Source organism: Abramis brama (assembly GCF_963993115.1).
Source record: "Abramis brama genome assembly, chromosome: 7".
Taxonomy (NCBI): domain Eukaryota; kingdom Metazoa; phylum Chordata; class Actinopteri; order Cypriniformes; family Leuciscidae; genus Abramis; species Abramis brama.
Window position 1 is genome coordinate 9,569,089 of NC_139969.1, and position 21,999 is coordinate 9,591,087.

Sequence of the window (21,999 nt, forward strand, 5' to 3'; positions counted from 1 at the left end):
TGGAGGGGATGTTAGCAGTCGACTCACGGCAGGAGAAAATGAGAGCAGGACGGAGAGATTAAAGAGCTTACTCACCACAATCTGTACACAGAGAGAGAGAATGATAGAGGGGATAGAGGGATGAAAGGATGAAAAGAAGGTGTAGAGGACACTTCAGACCTCTTTAACTTCATTGTGACCTTATTGTGAGGAAGTTTGCATGAACATTTATGCCAACTTTGTCATTTTCACACATGTGTCGATAAAGTTACAAATCCTCTGCCCTCTATCTGTTCCACTGCTGTGTTCTCTGACTAGTCGATATGTCTGTATTTCCCACAGGCCCTTAGTCACAGTAAGAGCTTTGTTGTTAGTGAGACTGTTGCTGAATTTGAAACCTAGTAACATTTGCATACTAGCAAACTACTATTTTCTGCCATAGAAAGATATGGTAAAAGTAATACGAGTAGTACACTAGTATGCAGTTCCGAATTCAGCATGTGACTTGCCAGAGGGACTCTCCCAGAATCCTCTCTGCTTTGACAACGACTGCGATGCTGCTTATGTAACAGAACGCACACTCTTTGGTGGCCTAACTACTGATTCAGGGGGTCAGGTGCATAAACATAGACCAATCTACTTTTTTATTCCACTAGCTTAAAAAAGTTTTGAAGAAAAAAATTAGATGACTAACTTTGGCAGTTTATGCACACGGCCACACTTGATTGGTTGAGTCAGATTGGTCTAAAATGTGACGTGTGCAGAGAAGTTAATTTAACCGAAGAGTTCACAAGTAGTTCTTTTTTCAACATCATTAGACATTATGGCTCAGGTCCATCCTTTAATATAAAACCAGAAGATTTTTATGACCTGTTCATTAATAAACCAAGCAAACTTGTGAGTCTAACCAAAGCAACACCTTTACCTCTTTTCCTCAAGCTACATGACCTAAAATATAATTCATGTCTGCAAATGGTATGGAACTAATTTCAAAGTACAATACTTATGGTTAGCAACTACCAAGAACTGTAACAGGATAGAGACAATTACTATGACATCAACAGACAAATACCATTTCGAGTACAGACTGAAAAGTTTGCGAGGATTTTTTAACATAACACTAGCGAGAAAAAGAGGAAGAGAAAGAGAGAAAGATAGCAGCTGGCTGTGTGTCACTCAGTACACAGCATCTCTCTTGACCTGATATGATGTAATGCTTTGTCTCTGCCCCGGACACACACACACACACACACACACACAGTCTCAACTTAATCTCATCCTTAATGCCTTCTCCTGGCTGAGAATTCATAAACCACACACACACACACACAGTCTTTTCTGGTTCTTTCTTTATGTGTGTGTGACACACAAGAAACAAGAGTTGAATATTTAAATTAAGTGAGCGAGAGACAATGAGAAAGAGTAGATACGCTATTTCTGCTGACCTTGAAAAGAGTTTCTGATTCAATAAATCGTCTAGGCTAGTACACACATTGCAGCAATAACACTGACCCTATAATTGATCTGATCTTACAACAGAAGTTACTACTAATATCAGAGAACACGTATAACAACAGGCTATCAGCCTATGTTTGTGTCCGTGCCAAATTAAGCTCATCATTAAGATGTCTTTTTAATACAATTTGCCTTTACTGTTTAGGTTTTAAAATTCAACTTTGATTTTTTTTCCACAGTAAAACTTACAATTTAAAATGTTAAAACCTCAAATATGGTTATAAATATAATTTTCCGTTTTAGTCTTCAAACATTGACCCTTTTGACTAGTTTAGTGGTAAAACATCAACCCTGCTGGTTTGTTTACAGTTTTAGTGCCTTTTGTTGCAAGTTTACTGTAAAATTTTGTTTATTTCAGTTTTAAAACAAACATTTCGGGCTTGTTTGCAGTACAATTTTAAGAAGCTTGTATGCTAGTTTACAATAAATCTACAATTTTATTGCTAAAACCTCAAACCTACTGGCTTGTTTATCCTTTTAGTGCCCTTTGTCAAAAGTTTACTGTAAAATTTCATATTTCAGTTATAAAACAGCTTGCTTACAGTATAATTTAATTTTTTAAGAAGCAAGAAGCTTATATGCTAATTTACAATAAGTTGGTTTAGTGCTAAAACCTCAACACTTCCGGCTTGTTTACCGTTTTAGTGTCATTCACAAGTTTACTGTAAAGTGTAATGTTTCTGTTTTTAAAATTTTGTCTCCGTTCATCAAATTTAAACCATTCAAACATAAACGTATTTGCTGGTTTAAAGTAAAGTTTACAATTTTAGAGCTAAACCTCAACACTACTGCTTTCTTTACAGCTTTAGTGTCCTTTCTACCTAGTTTACTGTAAAGTTTACAGTCTTAATTAAGTCTCAACTTTCTCAGCTGGGACTGAGGGGCTACAGATGGAAGGACAAGACAATATTTTCTTGACATGTTTAATCATGATCTTAAGTCAGTCTTCCATGCAAAAGGATTTGATTTTATTAATCTTTCCCCAAGTTGTCTGTGTGAGTGAGAGAGAGAAATAGAGAGAGAGAGAGAGAGAGAGAGAGAGAGAGAGAGAGAGAGAGAGAGAGAGAGAGAGAGAGAGAGAGAGAGAGAGAGAGAGAGAGAGAGAGACTTTATTTGATTTGTCAATACTTGTAATTTACTCCTATGTTACTGATTTTACACTGCACACATGTACAGTTATTGTCACACTACACTAAAATGGAAATAGAGAGTCGATGGACACAGATTACTGCAGTACCAGCATGCTTTCATTTGTGTTCATTTGTTAAACAATTATTCCCTAATTATCTAATTAGTGGGTGTGTCAGTAAACTACATGAAGCCAGTGTGGGGTCAGAGCTGCCAAACACTTTCCTTCTCTGTAAACATTGAAGAAACAAAACAAGCCTGAAGTGACCGGAGCTAAAGGTGAGCGGAAGACGACGTGATAGAGCAACAGACCGTTCAAACTTACTCTGGCATACGCTAAGACAGCGAGAGAAGGTTCTAGAGTTGATTATCCTGTTGAATGTATGCAGAAGAATTGTGGAGGATTTGGAAATGAAAGGCACATCTCTGTCCATCTGTTGGATTTCGAAGCATAGAATGTCAAAGAGACGGTATAAGACAAGATACCTGCGTGTGGGCGAGAGGAGGAAGGAGGGTGTGTGTTTTTTTCTGTGCTTGTCTTTTTTGAAAAGGGCAGAGGACTCTGGCAGCCTCTGAACTCACACAGGAAAGCAACTCTACAGTTACTTTTATTCTGAACTCAACAGACATCAAATCTACCACAAGAACACTCCGCTGTCTAACACCCCACACACTTCAACACTGTACACCCACGAGAGATGAAGCCCGAACTCCATAAAGTTTCACTCCAACACTAAAAAGTTATGTTTGTGGTATAAACCCCAAATCTTCTGCAAAGTCAGTAAAAATCTGCCTTGCTGAATTATCAAAACACATACTCCAGAAAAATCAGACCCCTCTTGGCTTTTTGTACATGTATCTAGTAATGAGTCAAACATCTGGTGATCGGTGCTAGTGTATGTGTCTTGCCAAATCCAAGACCCCGTTCAGCCCCTCTGGACCTCAATGGACAGGAGTGTGTAATGCCAGGTCAAAGAGCTGATATTCAGCTGATTACATAAATATTATCATAACAGTACTGCAATGTGTATAGCGTGACAAAAAAGTGTATGACTGTCAAAAATAATGCTTTCATTTCTGCTATGAATATTTTCTGTTTAACAGCATCAGGGTTTTTTTAGTGTTACAGTAAGTGCAAAAATAAGTGTAAATACTTGCAATACTGATGTTACATATCGAAAGGATTGATCCTACCATAAAAATATTGATACAAATGTTTTAACTAGTAGTTTTCTTACTTACAATGAAGATTAATGCGCAAAATAAACTTTATGGGGAAAACATGAACTGACATCTCTCATTCATTCACAGAGAGCTGATATTGACAGAGACAGAAACATCACTATATATTACTATAAACAATATACAACACTATATTAAAGGCACAGCAGCAACATGTGACATTAATTATAATGGATTTATGCAAAGATTGTTTGAAGTTAAGAGAGGATCTGGGGTAAATTGTACCTATTTTGTCTTCTGGGAAACATGAAAATATCTTATGTTACTTCTGTAGGACAGTACTAAAAAAAATATTATCTTTAAGCAAAATAAGAAATAGTTACCATCATCCTGTTCAAAGGTTTACAAAAAATAAAGGAATAAATACTATATTTATAATAATAATAATATTTTTTAAATTATTAATTTGATTTGTTTTTGTGGTTACTAGCATTTGTTATGCTGACTTAGAAGCTAATTAGTTACTTTGCTAAATCTAAGTTTTTTGGGGGGTTTTAATCCCAAAATGTCATTTGACTTTTTTGTAGCTTTGGTAATATTGTGATGCACTATTTTAAATGCATAAATTTACATATTTTGATGGTTCAGAAGAATCCATTTAAGGATTTCTGATCAAAAACCAAACAGAGTAGCATAACCGGACCGCCCACCATCCCTCTTGTTCAGAGGTCCAAAAGGGTTCCATTTTTAATGGGTACTTGGATTTGGCATAACACCAGCAGCCTGAATCACACAGTAGTTGAGAGTTAGTCCTGTGGCTCAAAGGTTTTCCGTCCAATCCAGATTCCTCTCTGCTTCTATCCAAATCCAGTTCTTTGCTTTGTGACTGAAAACTGGGCAAAGGTCAAAGACAATGACCTCTTCTGCACCTGATATCTCAACAGAATGACTCACTGAGTCAGCACATCTATTTGAGCTGACTGTCATGAACATCCAGCATTTTAATTCAACCAAAAACAGTAAACACTTTTCACACGGCAGGATGGATCCATTACCTGAGGGAGGTCAAAGAGACATCAATGAAGCGGTACATGTTTTAAAAAGTATGGTATAAAAAAATGGTTGGAAAAATAAATGTTTTTTTCTAAATATTTTGTGAAGTTTACCGCCTGGACCCCATTATTTCAAGCAATGGCCCTGGGTATCACTGGCGTTTTAGTCTAAGAGGTAGACTGGTTCTGGCGTTTTAGTGTGTTCAAGTCTCCCAGGGTAGTTCATATTTATGAGCTGAGAAGTCATAACTACAATGTTAGGTGCATTCAAATCACTTTGGTTAGAGTATGTAAACAAAAAAGATACATATCTACAGATTAAAAAAATTACAGCTTCAGAATGTTTTCCAAAAACAGTGCAATGCTTCAACCAGTCAAGTCTTCTTCAGTGCCTGATGAAGACCTGACTATAGTCGAAATGTTGCTGACATCTATCTTTTAGTCTATTGCGTCAAACATGTTTTCTCACTAACTCGAAAACACTGGGCTCAAAGAAAATCCAGTTTCCACTTGTATTTACAACATTGTGGTAACGATCATGTGTATTCATCTTGTAAATCTCATAAATCTGCATTCATCTTGTAAATCTTTCTGACATGGTGCACCATTTGTACTGGCATGAATTATTTTTCCCAAAACCAGTTCAGCGCAAATCCAATTTGCCAATTTCATTGGGTAAGGTTAGGGTGTAGGGTAGGGTTGGGATGAAGGGTAGTGTTGTGATAAGATTCCAGCATCAAGCTGTCCACACCAGACACAACGCGACCAAGAGACGCGATAAAATCAGCCAATCAGAGAGCGTGTGGGCGGAGTCTCTCTGCAAGCGCACTGCACAACACACAACCAAATGGATAAGTACATAATCAGATTCAGAAATATTAGCCTACCTACACCATTTAAACATTATTAAAATTACCTACCGAGTGACTGAAACAGTCTTTGTCATAGAATACACTTGTTTGTTCACAGTTTAAACATTGTTTCCTTTAAATTATTTTCAATATCAGAGGTGAATTATCTATTGTCGCTTTTAGTAAGCCTATGGCCATAAAGGTAACACAAAATTATATTCAAGCTCATATTAGACGCTTTTAACATTAAAGCACTGTTAATATTTTCTTAAATCTTAGGCTTCCCTTTTGACTGTTCTTGTAAGACACTGCCCATGTGTTTGGAATCAAATATTATTATTATTATTATGTATTTGGACTCCATCATAAAGCAGATGTCATAGAATTGGCTGTGAGGCAGAATTTGCGCTGAACTGATTTGGGGAACAAAACAAATTCACGCTTTGTACTGACACATTCCTACATGACGTCTGCTTTATGATGGAGTCCAAATCTTTTTGCAGCTGTGATATGACACCTGAGCTAAATCTAAAGGTAACAAACAGCATTTACTAACTTCAGCTCAAGTCTACAGTTAAACCTGTAATATCAGCCATCTGTCAGGTAGAAGTATTTGATTCCAAACCTGCTAATGAAGTAATAAGCACTGTTTTAGACTTCATTAAAATGTAAGAATGTTTTAAAGTGTTAGTGCGGAGAGATCTGGGATCAATATGAATCTGCTGGAGAGGTTGCTAAAGTGGGGCAAAGGAACCAAAACTCTACAGATGCGACTGTTGCTTAGAAACAGTTTATTCCATGCCAGATCCACTCACGACAGACAAAGCTCTGCGTGTGAGCACACAGACACATTCACATGCAGATGAAAGCATGCCATGCCCACATATTGGCCCCACATGTTCATGTGTATATATGTAAAGTATATCTTATTAGGGAAGGCAGCTGCTGCTTTGCTAATTAACTGTATTGTTAAAGAGGGGCAATCATATACAGCCTTTATAAAAGAAAAACAAATAAAAAAGGGAAACATAAGAAAGCGAGAGTGACAAAGAGACTGCATCATTTGTTAGAAGGTGACAGAAAGTTGCTGGCAGACAAAGGTGCATGCTGAACAAGATTACATAACGGCACCAGGGGTCCTCCTCCTCTCTCGCATTGTCATTAAAATCGGATTACATGTACAGAGAACAAACGCTACACACACTTCAGCAGGGCTAGGAGAAAGGAGAAGACAGTCAAACAGACAGAAAAACAGAAACAAATATATATGGATGGATGGATGGATGGATGGATGGATGGATGGATGGATGGATGGATGGATGGATGGATGGATGGATGGATGGATGGATGGATGGATGGATGGATGGATGGATGGATGGATGGATGGATGGATGGATGGATGGATGGATGGATGGATGGAAAGACAGACAGACATAGACAGACAAAGGAAAAAGACTGTCAAACAAAGAGACCGATACATAGACTATTAAATGGAAGTATAGATGAATACAAACAGGTAGATAGAATAACAATCAGACAATAAATCAGGAATCAGTGAGATAGATAGATGGATGGATAGTTTGACCTTGTTTAAAAGATTTGAAAAAATAAAAAGCCCTTTCTATTCATAGATAGCATTAATTAGCTTGCTAAGGTAGTATGCTAGTAAAAATACATTCATAGAATTTTGTACCATCATAGACAGACAGACAAAACTATATGAAAGACAGATAAATCTCTAGAACGATATTAAAAGACAGACACTACAAATCAAATCTTCTGGTGCAGTAAGTGTTTTATGAAAATCGCTGTTGAAAAGTGGATCGGACTGAGCACCAAAACACACTTGTAGCCAATCAGCAGTGAGGGGCGTATACACTTAAAAAGAAGAGTTACGATCAGGCAAGAGGTAGAACCCGCATTAATATCGGAGAAGCTTTCCAGTGCTAGAAGACATTAAGGAGCGGGAAAGCCTGAAAATGGACGGCGAGATGGCTATATTTCTTCTAGATAAACGAGTAACGTTGGTTTTGTGTGTTTCACAGAACTAAGATTTGCTGTCATTTTCTTGAATATACTCATGTCATCTTCACTTGTTACATTATTATTATTATTATAAGCTTGAAACGTCTAAACCTCCTCCACTGCACAGCTCCCAAAGTGTGTCCGTAAAGTGAGATAACATTCTCTGTTTTTCCTTTTGGTTCCCCTTTTAATGATCGCTATATATTGTAATATATTAGTTACTTGGACTATTGTGGTATGTAGAGAGCTGTTCATGGAAACTGTTTGTTTTTTGGGATGGAAGGGATGAATTTGCCATTGAAGGAGTGGAGGAGGTAAATAACAATTAAAAATTTGACCTGAATTATGTTTCCATCCACCTATTTTATGTGCATTTTGGGATATTGCATAAAAGACTGCTGGATGGAAACGGTAAGATGCGTACAAATTCTAAAAATGCGCTCGTTTGAGTCGGATACATTTTTTATCCAATAAGATAAAGGTAAAATTCCCTCCCAGAACTATCTAACACGACTGCAATCCCAAACAGCAGGCATCCGCCTCTGAAAACAAGGTAACGCATTTATTGTTTAGTCAGCGTCCTATGATACGCAAGTAATTTTATTCGCAAAGGTTTTATGCGATATTCCAAATTTGTTAAATTCACAACTTTGGATGGAAACCAAGCTATAGACAGACATAGCTTACATCATTGTAAGGCACCGCAGATTCCGTCATAGTTGTTGACTGTATAGCATAGTGTGTACGTGAATGTGGGGGCGGAGGCATCAAGATAGGTGTGTGATCCTTTTGGGTAGGGGTGTGTTTGTTTTGGTGATATCAACAGCATTTACCAGAAATTGCTTGCTGTATCTTTAAGTTAATTTTTAGGGGTTTTTTTTCAGAATGAGTTTCACTAAAGCATCATGGCAACACCAGCAATAAGCCTCTCTGTAATAATGCCCTCCAACTAACCTCTAGCTGGAACCTTCTCATTACCTCTAACCCAGTTCATCATAATGAGCATGTACACACTCACGTGCACACTCATGAAAACCGTCATTCAGCGTTTTCCAGATACAGATGGTCAAAGGAACAAAATGTTTCTGCGTGTTCGAACATTGACAAGTAAACAGCTGATACGAGCATACGTAAGGTACTCAGAGGTAAGGAGCTTACGAGGAAGTCATGGGGCACTGAACCATCATATGAGCGGTGTGTTCTGAAGCTGGTAGGTGGTGTTCTGAGTCAGTGTTTTAATCAATAATATAAATTTATGAGTATAAACAAAGCATACTTTTGTACTTCTTGTGGATGTATACAAAAAATATAGTAATTCTCTTTTGCAAAATGGTGCAGGAGGAATTTTCGTCTCAAAATCACACTCAGCTAATACGCTAAACAGTCACAAGACAAGAGTCGTGACAGAAACACCTGAGGTTTCACACACCCGTTCACATCTAGATTAACACACAGCGAAGTGTGAGATGGGATACATAACACTAATTCCCACACATATCTGTACTGCTGCTGTCGAGAGATTGTCTTGTCTGTTAGTCAGACCCGAGATCTGTCAGGAGTCGACAGACACAACTCACTTCCTGTGGACAAACGCCATCTGGCCCTCAAACACACCTCCAGAGAACTTCCAGTCCTTGCACAGTCACACATGCACACTTCAGGGAATGAATATAGTGTAATGCTTCCTGTTTAATTAATGATACTACTGACTACATTACTGTGGTAACTGCTCACAATCCATGCAGATTTATTCATCTTTTTTGAGAACATTAAAAAAAATATATATAAAAGATTACATGATATTATATAAAAATATAAAATTATATAAATATATAACTTTGCATCTTCATAACATAATAGGCTCAGTGTGAGCATTTAATGGTACTCTTTATTAAAATATATAATAAATAAAATGTACATCAATCAAGCCAATCAATGTCATATTTACAAAAATAAATAAATACCGTTTCAAAAAGTCAGTCAATACGTTTTTTTTTTGGTGTGGAAATTAATACATTTATAGAGCAAAAATGCATTAAATTGATTTAAAAAAATTAATAAACAAATTTATTTCAAATTAATGCTGTTCTTTTGAACGTTTTTATTCATTCCTTATTCCTTAAATAATTACAGTTTAAAAAAAAAAAAAACAATCACGGTAATGATAAGAAATGTTTTTTTCAGCACCAGATCAGAATTATTAGAAGTATTTCTGAAGGATCATGATCATCTGACAAAGAAGACTGGAGTAACGGCTGCTAAACTGTGCATATAAAAAGAAGATTTAAAATAATTTGGCTGAAAAATAGGAATGGAGTGATAGTCAAATGAAGGCATGTCGCACTGCATTGTTCTGATCAGGTACAAACAGTGTAGACAGCTTTGTGTGTTGATTATACTGGGACAGATCTAGGTTTACCACATCAGTCTAGACAGACTAAGCTGCTGTTGTTTTGAAAACTTTACTTGGTGACAACATCATCCTGCCCTCTTGCCACTGGCGTTTAGTGGTTCTTTGTAAGACCATCAGGTAAACAGGGCAAATGTCAAATTTTCCAACACGGAATGGTGGAAAACGTATGGAATGGGTTTGTGCCCTGGTATAACGTAGGTGGGAAAAGTATTTCAGAGATGAGAAACTTCACTGCAGAATCCCTGGTTTCCATAGTTACGATTCACACTGCACCACTCAGAGTCAGAATTCAGGCTTTGGCCTGTTCTAGTACAATGAAGTGGAAGTAAAACTAATACTGACCCATAAATCAGTCCCCCGGGGCCATCAATCTTAACCACGATCTGAAGCCAATATAAAATCTGAGCCAATGACAAACTTCTCTCAGCAGACAACTTCTGAAAATCCAGCAGTCTGACAGCAAAGACAAACCACAAACACATTCAGAGAAGAACTAATGCCTGACTCACAGGTTTAGGGATCAACAACACACAAAGTGTAAATACAAATTAACCCAAGAGAGAAATATATGTATGTGAATGTGAGTGAGAGTGAGAGTGAGAGTTGGTTAGTTGGATCCTTATGGAAATAGGATACAAGTGTGTGTGTGTGTGTGTGTGTGTGTGTGTGCGGTAGTGATGCGTGGATCACGGTTATATCTGCACGTCGGGTGCGGAGGTGTAAAGACAACCTGAAAACCATACTCGAGTAAAAGTAAAGATACCTTACAGTGAATATGACTCCATTACAAGTTACAAGTCACTAATTCCAATACCACTTGTGTAAAAGTCTTAGAGTATCTGGTTTTAAGAGTACTTAAGTATTTTACTCGCACTGAATGTCAGCTCAAAGATGCACACCAAAGAGACGTGCCAGTGAAAAAAACAAGAAAAGGTTGATTTGTGAGGAGAGCAATCGCATGTTTAGTTTCTAAAATTAAATTAAAACTGAACACCTCGATATTGCAATAAATCAAGGTTCGACACAACAGCCTCTCAGTTAAAGTTTCAGTTAAGCTCAAGTAATCAAAAAGGGCATAAGTAAACCAATATCCTTAAGAAAGTTCACTTCAATATAATAATATAATAATAATAATAATAATAATGTTCAAGGCATTATTCGGTCCGAATACAATGATACAATGTCCTACCTGAATTCATGGAAAAAAATGTACTTTAATGTTTTCCCAATATATCGGTTATCGGCTTTCAAATATAAAGAATTATAGGTTATTGGTGTCGGCCAAAATTTTCATAGAAAATTTTCAAGAGAAATTTCAAAAAGGAGAATTAAAAACAAAACAAGAGGAAAGAAAGAAAGAGAAGTACCATATGTGAGCGTTTTAGTGAAGTAGTTAACCAGGACGAATCAAGAGCTGAGTATGTGATATGTAACGGCTGTGAAGCATTGTACGTATGATAATAAACTAATAAAGCTTATATATTTGCTTGGGCTGAAAGTCTTTCATTTCTCGTGTGTGTGTGTTCGGGAAGTTGCAGTGACGGAAACAGTGACATTCCAATTTAAGTTTGAAGGGAGTAAAACCTGTGTTTAGGCTATTAAGGAAATGCAATTTTGCCAAAGAAGAAATTTTACTTTGAAGAAGGCTGCCTTTAAGTGAAAATGTATTTAGTGTAATTTGATCCATATCATTATGCTTGACACTGATTATTAGAATAATTGTAAAGTGACAATCGGGTGGGGGAGTTTTGCATGATTTATTTTTAATAGCGGATTTCGGGTGACGTTAGAGCTGATCTCGTGTACAGTTATCAGGTACAGGGTTAAACTCAAACCCTTTCATAAATCACACATACCCAAACAGTTTTCTTTCACGTGCATCCGCTGCCCCATTTATCGGAGGAGAGCCCATCTATCATCCGAGCCCTGTTGCCCGGGTAACCCAGTTAACATTCCAGACACGAGTCACACAGAGAGAAGTAAAGAGAGAGAGAATGGGAGGAATTCTCCCTGATCTGTAAACAAATAAGCAACACATTTAAGAGTCCAACACACAAAGCCAGATTTTCACAAGGTCACATAATGCATATGTGCATTCTACAAGGTCATGCATAATACAAAATACATAAATATAACCTACACAAAACTATATCCAAAACACAAAAACAGATTTTATATGCAGACACAGTGCAAAAAAAAGGTCCAAACACGCAAAAAAAAATTATATGCAGGAACATCCATATAAAACTACACAAATATTTAGCTAATTTCACATCCATAAGATCACATCCAGTAATACACACGCAACATGACACATTTCGTGCTTGTGTTGACAGCACCTGTCAAAACGACAATAGAACTCATTCAGATCATCAGCCAGCGGTTGTCTTATGCTTAAACAGTATAAATGCAAAATATGTATTTAACAAAACAAAAAAACAATGTCCAACACAAAAAGGCCATATTTTCTACCCAAGCACCCTCATTTGACTACCAAAAAAATCATTTTTATCAATATCACGCACTAAATTATAGTAAAACACACTATATTCTTATGAATATACAGTATGCATACAAAATACACTAAAAAAGCCAAAACAAGACAGATATTCCCACTTGAGCACAACAGTGGGTGAGCACACACAATTCGCTCACATGCAACCCATTTCTTCATTCAAATTTCCCAACTTTCATTCATAAACTGCAGAGGTTGTGGTGGGGAGGGAGGGGGGTAACCCCCACATGACTGCAGTACCGTCCAGCAGCATTGAACCCTCTCAGCCAATCAGACGGCAGGGGGAGAGGAAGGAAGAACAAAAAAGGATTGGCGGGGCCAAGTATATTCCGCATAACACTGCAGCCTTCCCCTCCCCCACCGTTCATTCATTCGCTCGCTTTCTTTTCATTCATCCCTTCACTGATTCATTCATTCATTCATTCATAAAGTGAAGTGGTGTATCTTTAACTCAACCGCAGCAGATCTAGACTGCAGGACTTCAGGGTTCAGAACGTTCCGTGTCTCTGGGGGTAATGAATGCCAAGTGTGAGAGAAAAGAGATGCGAGCACGCTGACTCACACTCATTCTTCTGACCGATAGTGACTCATGATTTCTCTATTCAAGATGGTTCATTCAAAACTCAATTCCCTCAAACTCTTCAGGATTTCACTGAAGATGAAATGTGATTGTTCTGACTCACTACAAAAGGACACTTGAATGTATCTCTCCTTCTTTGTTAGCTTGTTCACTGCAGTGAAACCAATAGCAACCGAGAGAGGAGTGTGCATGCTGCTGGAATGAGCTGCCATGGCACTTCAAAGACCACCCTATCGCCTCCCTCCTCTATCTTTGCTCTTTCCATCCTGTCAGCAGTGACTCTAATGAATGTGAGTTTGCCCACTGACTGAGTGGAAAAAAACCCACTTGAGAAGACCTACTAGAAATACACATGGGTAAACAACATTAAATGAATGCTCCGGGTTTAATACAAATCCATCAACAGCATGGTGTCAAATACCACAGAAAATTATATCTACTCATCCCTCGGTTTGTAAAAATACAGACCGACATCAATTTCAATGGCCGCCTAACTAACGGTTTTAAAGAGATAGTTAAACCAAAAATGAAAATGTTGTCATCATTTACTCGCCCTTTTGGAGTCATGGCGTTTCAAACCTGCATGATTTGATCTGCAGAACACAAAAGAAGATATTTTTGAAAACTGTTTCATCCAAAACAGTGTTGGACCCCATTTACTTTAATTGTAAAGACAAAAAACAAAGAATCACTAAGACATTTTTCAAAAAATCATCTTTTAGCGTTCTGCAGAAAAAGACAAAAATGCCCAAGGGTTTGCAATGACATTAGAGTAAGTAAATGATGACAGTTTTCATTTTAGGGTAAACTATCATTTTAATCTCTGGAATGTGCCAATATTTTCTGAATGTTATAGGTAGAAATTAATGGGTAACTGTGGTAAACACGATTTGTCCTGAAAACTTAATCTATAAAGACCACTTCTCAAAATCCAGTTATTTCCTGGTGGATGTACTCGCAAAAACACGTACACTACCGTTAAAAAAATTGAGGTAAGTCAATTTTGAAAGAAAGAAATACTTTTATTCAGCAAGGATGAATTAAATTGATCAAAAGTTACACATTTATAATGTTACAAAAAATCGATTTCAAATAAATGCTGTTATATTGAACTTCCTATTCATCAATGAATCCTGTAAAAAGAAATGCATGACAGTTTCCAGAAAAAACAGGCCATGAATTAAGGTCTCTCGTACCAAAAAAAGCCATAATATATTTTTTCATGATAATTTCCACACCCCCACTACCATAGAACTAGTAGCCTAAACAGTTTTTGCCACCTTTAAAACCACTATATGTAAATGACATCTGTTATGATCACATAACCTCCACATGCCAGCACAGTTTACACGTCGTTCATCAGGGTGAGACAAATTGCTGTACAGACATTGATATGCAAATGTGGTGACGGTTGTGCCATCATAGCCATGACTATTTACGAATGAGTCATTTTTGCAGCTTTGTTCCCAATAATGGTCTGTGTGGACTAGGAAGGAAGTGTATATCTATAGTATATATCAAACTCTTATTTTAACAGATCAAATAAGATCTCGCTTTCCAAATTCTATGTTTCATGTACGCATACAGATGAAAGGCATGCTGGGATATTAACTGCCTCTGCTTGTGACAGAATCTGCTAATGTTAACTGAGGGGAATCCACTTCTCCTCATGCCACAAATCATTCCACATCCACAGAAACTTGAGACACATGCAGCTTTAACAGCCTGAGCTAGTGCATTCTGGGTAAGGGAGGACACAAATGTTGCAGTGGCAGTTCTGAAAGAACAGTGTCCTTGAGCATGGAAAAATTAAATAAACTGTCCAATTCTACCCTGATCCATTAGATATTAGTTATACGCACACACACAAGAAGAGAACTGAGAAAGAGATGGATGGAGAGAAAGAGAACATTACATAACCAAAGATAACACAATCCCAAGCAATTCAGCAAGAAAGAAAAAAAGAAATTTTATAACTATAAGATGAACAAAGAAGTGACAGAGAATGTTCTATTCAGCAGCAATTTAGAGGTTAAAGGGTAATGACTGGTGCATTACATTACAAAAACCCACTACATTAATTGTGTCAGAGGTCACATGTGAAGCACATGAGAGAGGGTACGTGCGGAAGAACTCCTCACCCTGTTCCCCGCTTGAGAAAGGTCATGGAGAGAGCGTGTTGTGGACTGCGGAGGGAACATGATGTGAGTGCAGAAAGGGTGTCTGTGTGGGGAGAGAGAATGAAAGAGAGGAGATAGAAAAGAAGAAAGGTGTTTCCTCACTGAGCTGATGAAATCAAATCCTATTTTTCGTTAAACATGTATTTCTGAAGTCAGTCACTGGATATCTATATATTATATATATATATTAAAACATTTAAACATTAATCAAACACTTTTTTATTTAGAAAAATCAAACAACTAACTCAGGGGTTTTCAAGGGGACCGGGAAAAATGGGGGTTCGAAGAAAAGTTTAGAGAAAAACAGTAAATCTAAATACTAAAATAAGATTAAACTAATATAAATAGATTTAAACTAAATAAACTTAAATAAATTAAACATGATTTAAATCAATTTGAAAAAATTAAATAATTAGAAAAAATAAAAAGGATTAAAATAAATACAAATTAATTTAATGATGCAACATAATAGAACCAAAATATTTTCCAAATAATATTATACACATTTATAATACTAATTTTCACACTATTAATTTGATCTTTATACATAAAAACATATAGTTGCCTTCTAAATTTGAGGGTGGGGGTCCTTCGCACAAGGAGGATCATGTTTGGGGGTCTGTGGCATCTAAAAGATTGAAAACCTCTGATCAAACTAACCAGAATCTACACACATCAGACTAAAAAAACAACACTACTGGGGTTTAGATGAAGCCAGGATTAGGCCTTAGTTCAATTTGGACATTAAGTAGCTTTTATAAATATGTCTTGAGACAAAACAATGGCACTGACATATTTTAAGATATGTTGCTATCAGTTACTTAATACCTCAAACATGCTTTTTAGTCTGAGACTAGGCTTAAGCCTTGTCTGTGAAACTGGGCATACAATTCCAAGGTTAACCACTGGTCTTCAAACGCTAGGTTAGGAACACACTTCTTTGATCCATGCTCTTTAAAACTACATGAAATAAAGATCAAATTGACCCACACTAGCCCCTAAACCAATGCGCTTTTATTATGCCACTTTAAGTGTTGGTAATTGGATTGAGATATAGCTGAACCCCAGGGGGATGGGAGCTTGTGTCGGTGCATTGAAGAACAGATCTGGAGCTCAGAGAGCATGTCAGAGGTCCACGCTGAATATATAATCCATATTGTGAGTGAGTTGAGTAACACTGCCCCCTTCAGCTCATTGTTTGTCTGCCTGACATGATTTTTTAAATAACAAATCTGGGAGTACAAAATGTTGAAAATCAATGTATCAAGAAACAAAAGTTCCTTGTCTAGGCCAACCAGATGATAGGAGACCATTCTTAAGCTTCTCTTTGTGATAAGTACTTGTGAATATTTTTCATATTTCTTGGTTCCTGGGGTTACATGCTTTTAAAAAGCTGGAACCGCAAGGAAGGTCATAGGTTCAAACCCTGTAAGGAGTTCCTGTATGTCCAACATGCCAACAAGTAACATGATCCCAGGATACCCAAAGGGGGACATCCCTGAAGGAACTGTACTGTCAAGCATCTGCTGAAAAACTGCTATTTGGATTATTAGAATAGAAGAACAAAACGGAAGTTGCAATAGCTCGTTGTGTTCTGTCTTCCGGTTTGTAATTCCACAGCATGAAGGTAAGATCTTACCTTCTTTACCGTAAGAGATTTATGAATGAACCGCTCGCTTTAAAATCTTCCTGGTCTACTGACATTTGTTATGACATCTGCTTCAAACATTTCAATGCTCGTGATAACTTTTGTTAACACTACAATAAGTAAATCCACTTCACCAACGAATTACTCAGCGATGCCATAGAAATACATTGCTAACACAAAAATGGAAGTTCAAAGACAAAATCAAAATTCTAAAGATGGCTGTGCACTTGTTTCTCTGGCGCATAAGGTCTTGATTTCATGGTGACTTTATATCAATAGCCACATTACATCAATTTGCTCATTAAAGATGGATCCAGTAAGTTTTTGCTAACATTTAATTGGCTCTTATTCATCTCAACAGCACCGGTGCACAGCATTTGAATATATTTTCGGTAAAGTGGTATTTCTTTTCAAATTATAAAATTGGCAACCAAAAAATAGCTGGGTGCACCAAAAAAAAAAAAAAAAAAAAAAAATCACAAAAAGTGCAGTAGCGCCCCCTACTGATCATATGTATTACACACAATAAAACAATATAAAAGATGACTCATATTGAACATTTCAAATTGTAAATGTAGTTTTTGGACTGTCTAACTTACCCAGCATCAAAATGTTTTCTTCAGATCCCACATGCTGTTTGAGCAGATGTCCAAATTTAGTGAAGTCTCCGAACCACTCGAAGCTCTCCTCCGTCCGGTACCGCTCATTCCAGTAATCCACATCTTTATATCTGGCGTTAGAGTCCGGCAAATATTCCATCCTTCTTTAAAATATAAACGAAAGTCCTACTGTTATTAAATGAATACAGGCTTGTTATTAAAATATTCGTTGCTGACTGTCATATCAACTATTGTGATGATTTGTATATCTGTAAATATCGTCTGATCTGTAAATATTTTGCATAATGTTGGTTCATAAACACTGATAGTTCAATGCGGTTAGAACTATCAGCTGGCAAACTATAAAATAAACATCGGTATCCAGAGGCTCTTACCAGCTCAATATATTTATCAGTTTTAATATGAATAAATACATGTGCGTCTAAAACACTGAATAAAAAAATGGGCGAAATTACTAGCGGGTATTTTGTCTGACAAGACAACCTAAGAAAGTCTGAGACAACCCACGTGTGTTTCTTTTTTCATGCACTCTAACCTCGTGTGGTCATCGTGACGCCAAGAGTGGGTAATTAATGCAATGATGTCAAAATAAAAGTTTAACTAAACGCAAAAGGTTGATATTGGGAAATTAACTATTTTATGTACGTTTTTATGTATTTTATGTACACAATTTACCACTGATTTTTTGTAGAGTTTCGTTGTAGGTGCTTCCAATCACAATCAATCGACACTATCATCATTTAGTTTCTTAACTGCCCATAAAGTATCAGCCTTTCAATGCTTGATCGTGTCTCTTTAGAAGGATTCATCTGCACTGTTCGCAGCTTGTCACTGTTTTATTTGCAGTCATTGTTATTCTGAATGGTCATTGATGATGATGGTCCTGTGAAGAGACTTGGTAAATCGTTGATACAAGAGGGACTCAAATAATTTAAATGTTCAAGAGTAAAATAAAACAAAAACAACCAGAACAAACACAATACATTAAATAATGCTATAAACATCAACTAAACATAGAATGCATACAAGACACTCCAACATAAGTGAGATGGTAAAACTCTACAATAAATAAGAAGAGGTTTATGGAAATGTATGTAGGCTACTTTTTACTTATAAAACATTATTTTCCCATGTATGTATACTTTCAAAATTCATAGTGTTTACAAAATATTTGTTTGTTTGTACAAAATTGTACCGTAAAAGTGCATGAGTTGTCTTTAATGGCCACGTTACCGTATGTTTTTTAGTGTAGCATTTTTATATTTCACTACCATTATCGCAGAGTAGTGTGGCGCCCTCTACTGATGACTTGAGCACGTGTGAGTGGGCGGAGTCAGTGATGACGTCCTTCCGTTGGCGCGCTGTGTGAAATTCAAAGCTGCGACTCAAACCGTTCAGTCAATACAGTCAACTTTCTTTCCTCGGGTTAGTTCATCTGATTTGGTGTTGTTCGGAGTAAAGCGGTCGGTTTGCACGGTAGGTTTTCGGATATGCGATATTACTTTTTAAAACATTGGAAAGTGTCGTTTACTAAGAAAAAATGAGTTTTGTCTGTTCATACTGTGAGTTAGCGTAGCATGTTAGCTTACCCTGTCAAACAAAACAAACGTTTTGCTTCAGTTTAATATCAAATAAAACTCGTTATTTTCTTTGTTTTGCGATTATGTTAAACGAGGTACTGATTTAAGTACAATGACCTCTGTAAGACATACGTTACAGATGTAAACGTGTTTTTTTCTAACGTTACTCCTGCGTTGAAATGACTTTGGTTCCTACAGATAAACATTTATATTCACTGCTTGTTGTTCAGGCGTGCAGAGATGTCGTGGGATTTTATCGTGCCGGTTTGTTTGGATGATCTCGTGAAGTCTGGTGCTGTTAACCAGTATGTGGTTCAGGATGTGCTGTCTGCTAAACAGCTCCCCTCTCACATCAACAGTAAGTGCTGCTGGGCTCTTTTAATCTGTATACATTTCATTATTTCTGTTGTGGAATAATGACTTTTTTCTGTCTCTTACGAAGGCTTTAAAGCAGCACTGAGAAGTCAAGGGTCCTTGTGCATCCTGGAGCATTTTGACACAGCATACAGTGTTTTGCAGTAAGTGTGGACACATTCCCATAAAAAGTTTTTTTTTTTTTGTTAAATTAGTGTACAATTGATTCAAGTTTTGTTATACAACCTATATGTTTTGGCAGCAGTTAAACCTGCAAAACGGGTATTTTACAGTATTAATACAAAGAGGTGATGAATCATTAAATTAAAACAAGGCAACCATAATAACTAGGTTTGGCTATCAATTGAAATAAGAATTCGGATCCCAATTCCAAGCAGGGTTCCCACGGGTCCTTGAAATCCTTGAAAGTTTGTGAATCTGAAAAAAAAAATTCCAAGGCCCTGGAAAGTTTTGGAAAATAAACATACATAGATACAGGTCCTTGAAAGTGCTTGAATTTATTTTGTGCAAGAAGTTTTCGGGGAAAAAATCCATATTATTCCCTCCAGTTGGATGAAAGTGTTATTTCGCCAACACTTCGTGGCCTATGAATACTAGCTTGCTTGATTTACATTAGTTACGCGCATCTACGTTTTACTTTAAGTGTTTCCCACGTGAGGTACTTTGTGTTGTACATTGCCATGACGTTCACGCGCGCACAAAACTACTACAATGGTACCTCAGCGTTTGTTGTTGAACACAAGAAATGTGTCCCCACATTAAGTCCTTGAATTTGAGGGTATTGGACCTGGAAAGTCCTTGAAAGGTTCTTGAATTTGAAGTTAACCAAGGTGTGGGAACCTTGTCCAAGTCAAACATTTTGATGTTTCATATTTATTTGAATTGAGATGTTTAGATGTTTCATGATTTTCATATTTATTCTGTGTCTTTTTGCAAAACAATCTGTTGCAGCTAAATAATCCCATGAACAAAAATCAGCAGCCTAAAGAACAACTAACTATTAAACTAGGGCCTGGGTTCGCATGCACACACAATGCATGACAAGAAACCAATATGGGTATAAAACCGAGCTAAATGCATAACAGATGGGTGAGGGGTAGCTATGTTATGAGCCCTGTTAAACATTGAAGGGTTAGTTAACCCAAAAATTAAAATTCTGTCATTTAATTACTCACCCTCATGTCGTTCTATGTTGTAAGACTTGTTCATATTTGGAACACAAATGAAGATCTTTTTGATGAAATGTGAGAGCTTTCTGTCCCTCCATTGATAGCTGCGCAACCACCACGCTTCAAAAAGTTCATTAGGAGATCATAAAACTAATCCATAAATTGAGCAGTTTAGTCCAAATTTTCATTGGTTCTTGCAGAAGATCAAACATGTCCAATCACACACGAAAATGAACCTCATTGGTGAACATGCTTGAGCTTCCGTTTACCACAACTGATGTGTGAGTTGATAAATGTTTGTGAATAAAAGTTTTAAATTCAATCTGTTTATCATGTAAAGCAATTGTGTTTCTCCAGAAATTTTGGACTAAACTGCTCAAATCTTATGGATTAGTTTTATGATCTCTTTATGAACTTTTTAAAGCGTCATAGTGGCCGTTGCTGTCAAGTGAGGGACAGAAAACTCTCAGATTTCATAAATATCTTCATTTGTGTTCTGAAGATTATTGAAAGTCTTACAGGTTTGGAACGACATGAGGGTGAGTAATTAATGACCATTTTAATTTTTGGGTGAACTATTGCTTTAACCCCACGACTTGGCTAAGCATAATTTTCTGATTGTGTTTAGACATTGTCGCACAGTGGATGTGTCGGTGAAAGAAGACATGCTGGAGTTGCTGATACAAGGTTGGTATCTCATAATCAAACTATAATAATAATTCTAGTTATGTTCAAAGAATCAAAACTACATTTCCAACAATGTTTCACAATGCTGTCTTCTCAGTGGTCAGGGGTCTGTCGGTTTCCCTGCCGACTCTCCTCCTGTCGGGCTCTCTGTCAGCTGTGGACCGCAAACAGCAGCTCAACGCTGTGAAAATGAGTGTTTTTCTGCTCTGCAAACTCACAGAAACACTTGAGAGCGACTCATACAGGGAGACTATCGTCACAGCACCCAGCAAGGTACAGCTGGATGTTATCAAGTTTTTATTAGTGTTATACTATGCCCCATGATGAGAACAAGGCAAATATGAGCTTATTGGCTGGGATCTTGTGTTCTCTTGCTATCTGATTGGTGGGTAATCTTGGCAAAGCAGTGGAGATTTGCTGCGCTGCTGTAAGGGCCCACCCATATTGATGCCAGCTGTCACTCATAATACAATTCTCCTTTAGAAATGGACATTTGTGGC

At 37.0% G+C, this 21,999-nt stretch overlaps 2 protein-coding genes across 6 annotated transcripts in view; one reads left to right on the plus strand and one right to left on the minus strand.

Annotated features, from left to right (window-relative positions):
* Positions 1–18,898, minus strand: part of ece2a (endothelin converting enzyme 2a) — a 75,594-nt gene extending 56,696 nt beyond the window's left edge. Inside the window, exons 1-2 of one of the 4 annotated variants that reach the window (XM_084118673.1) lie at positions 18,884–18,898; positions 17,668–17,831 (exon numbers count right to left, since the gene is read on the minus strand). In XM_084118673.1, the coding sequence (XP_083974799.1) occupies positions 17,668–17,827 (160 nt within the window). In that variant the 5' untranslated portion in view covers positions 17,828–17,831; positions 18,884–18,898. Of the gene's footprint in view, positions 1–17,667; positions 17,832–18,062; positions 18,246–18,883 lie in introns of those variants that run through there. The other 3 variants (XM_084118672.1, XM_084118671.1, XM_084118674.1) reach the window with 3 other exon arrangements.
* Positions 18,899–19,038: 140 nt separating this feature from the next.
* The window catches only part of ncapd2 (non-SMC condensin I complex, subunit D2), a 116,339-nt gene continuing 113,378 nt past the window's right edge, over positions 19,039–21,999 (plus strand). Inside the window, exons 1-5 of one of the 2 annotated variants that reach the window (XM_084118638.1) lie at positions 19,039–19,164; positions 19,499–19,626; positions 19,711–19,786; positions 21,441–21,499; positions 21,597–21,772. In XM_084118638.1, the coding sequence (XP_083974764.1) occupies positions 19,509–19,626; positions 19,711–19,786; positions 21,441–21,499; positions 21,597–21,772 (429 nt within the window). In that variant the 5' untranslated portion in view covers positions 19,039–19,164; positions 19,499–19,508. The remainder of the gene's footprint in view (positions 19,165–19,498; positions 19,627–19,710; positions 19,787–21,440; positions 21,500–21,596; positions 21,773–21,999) is intronic. The other variant, XM_084118639.1, reaches the window with a different exon arrangement.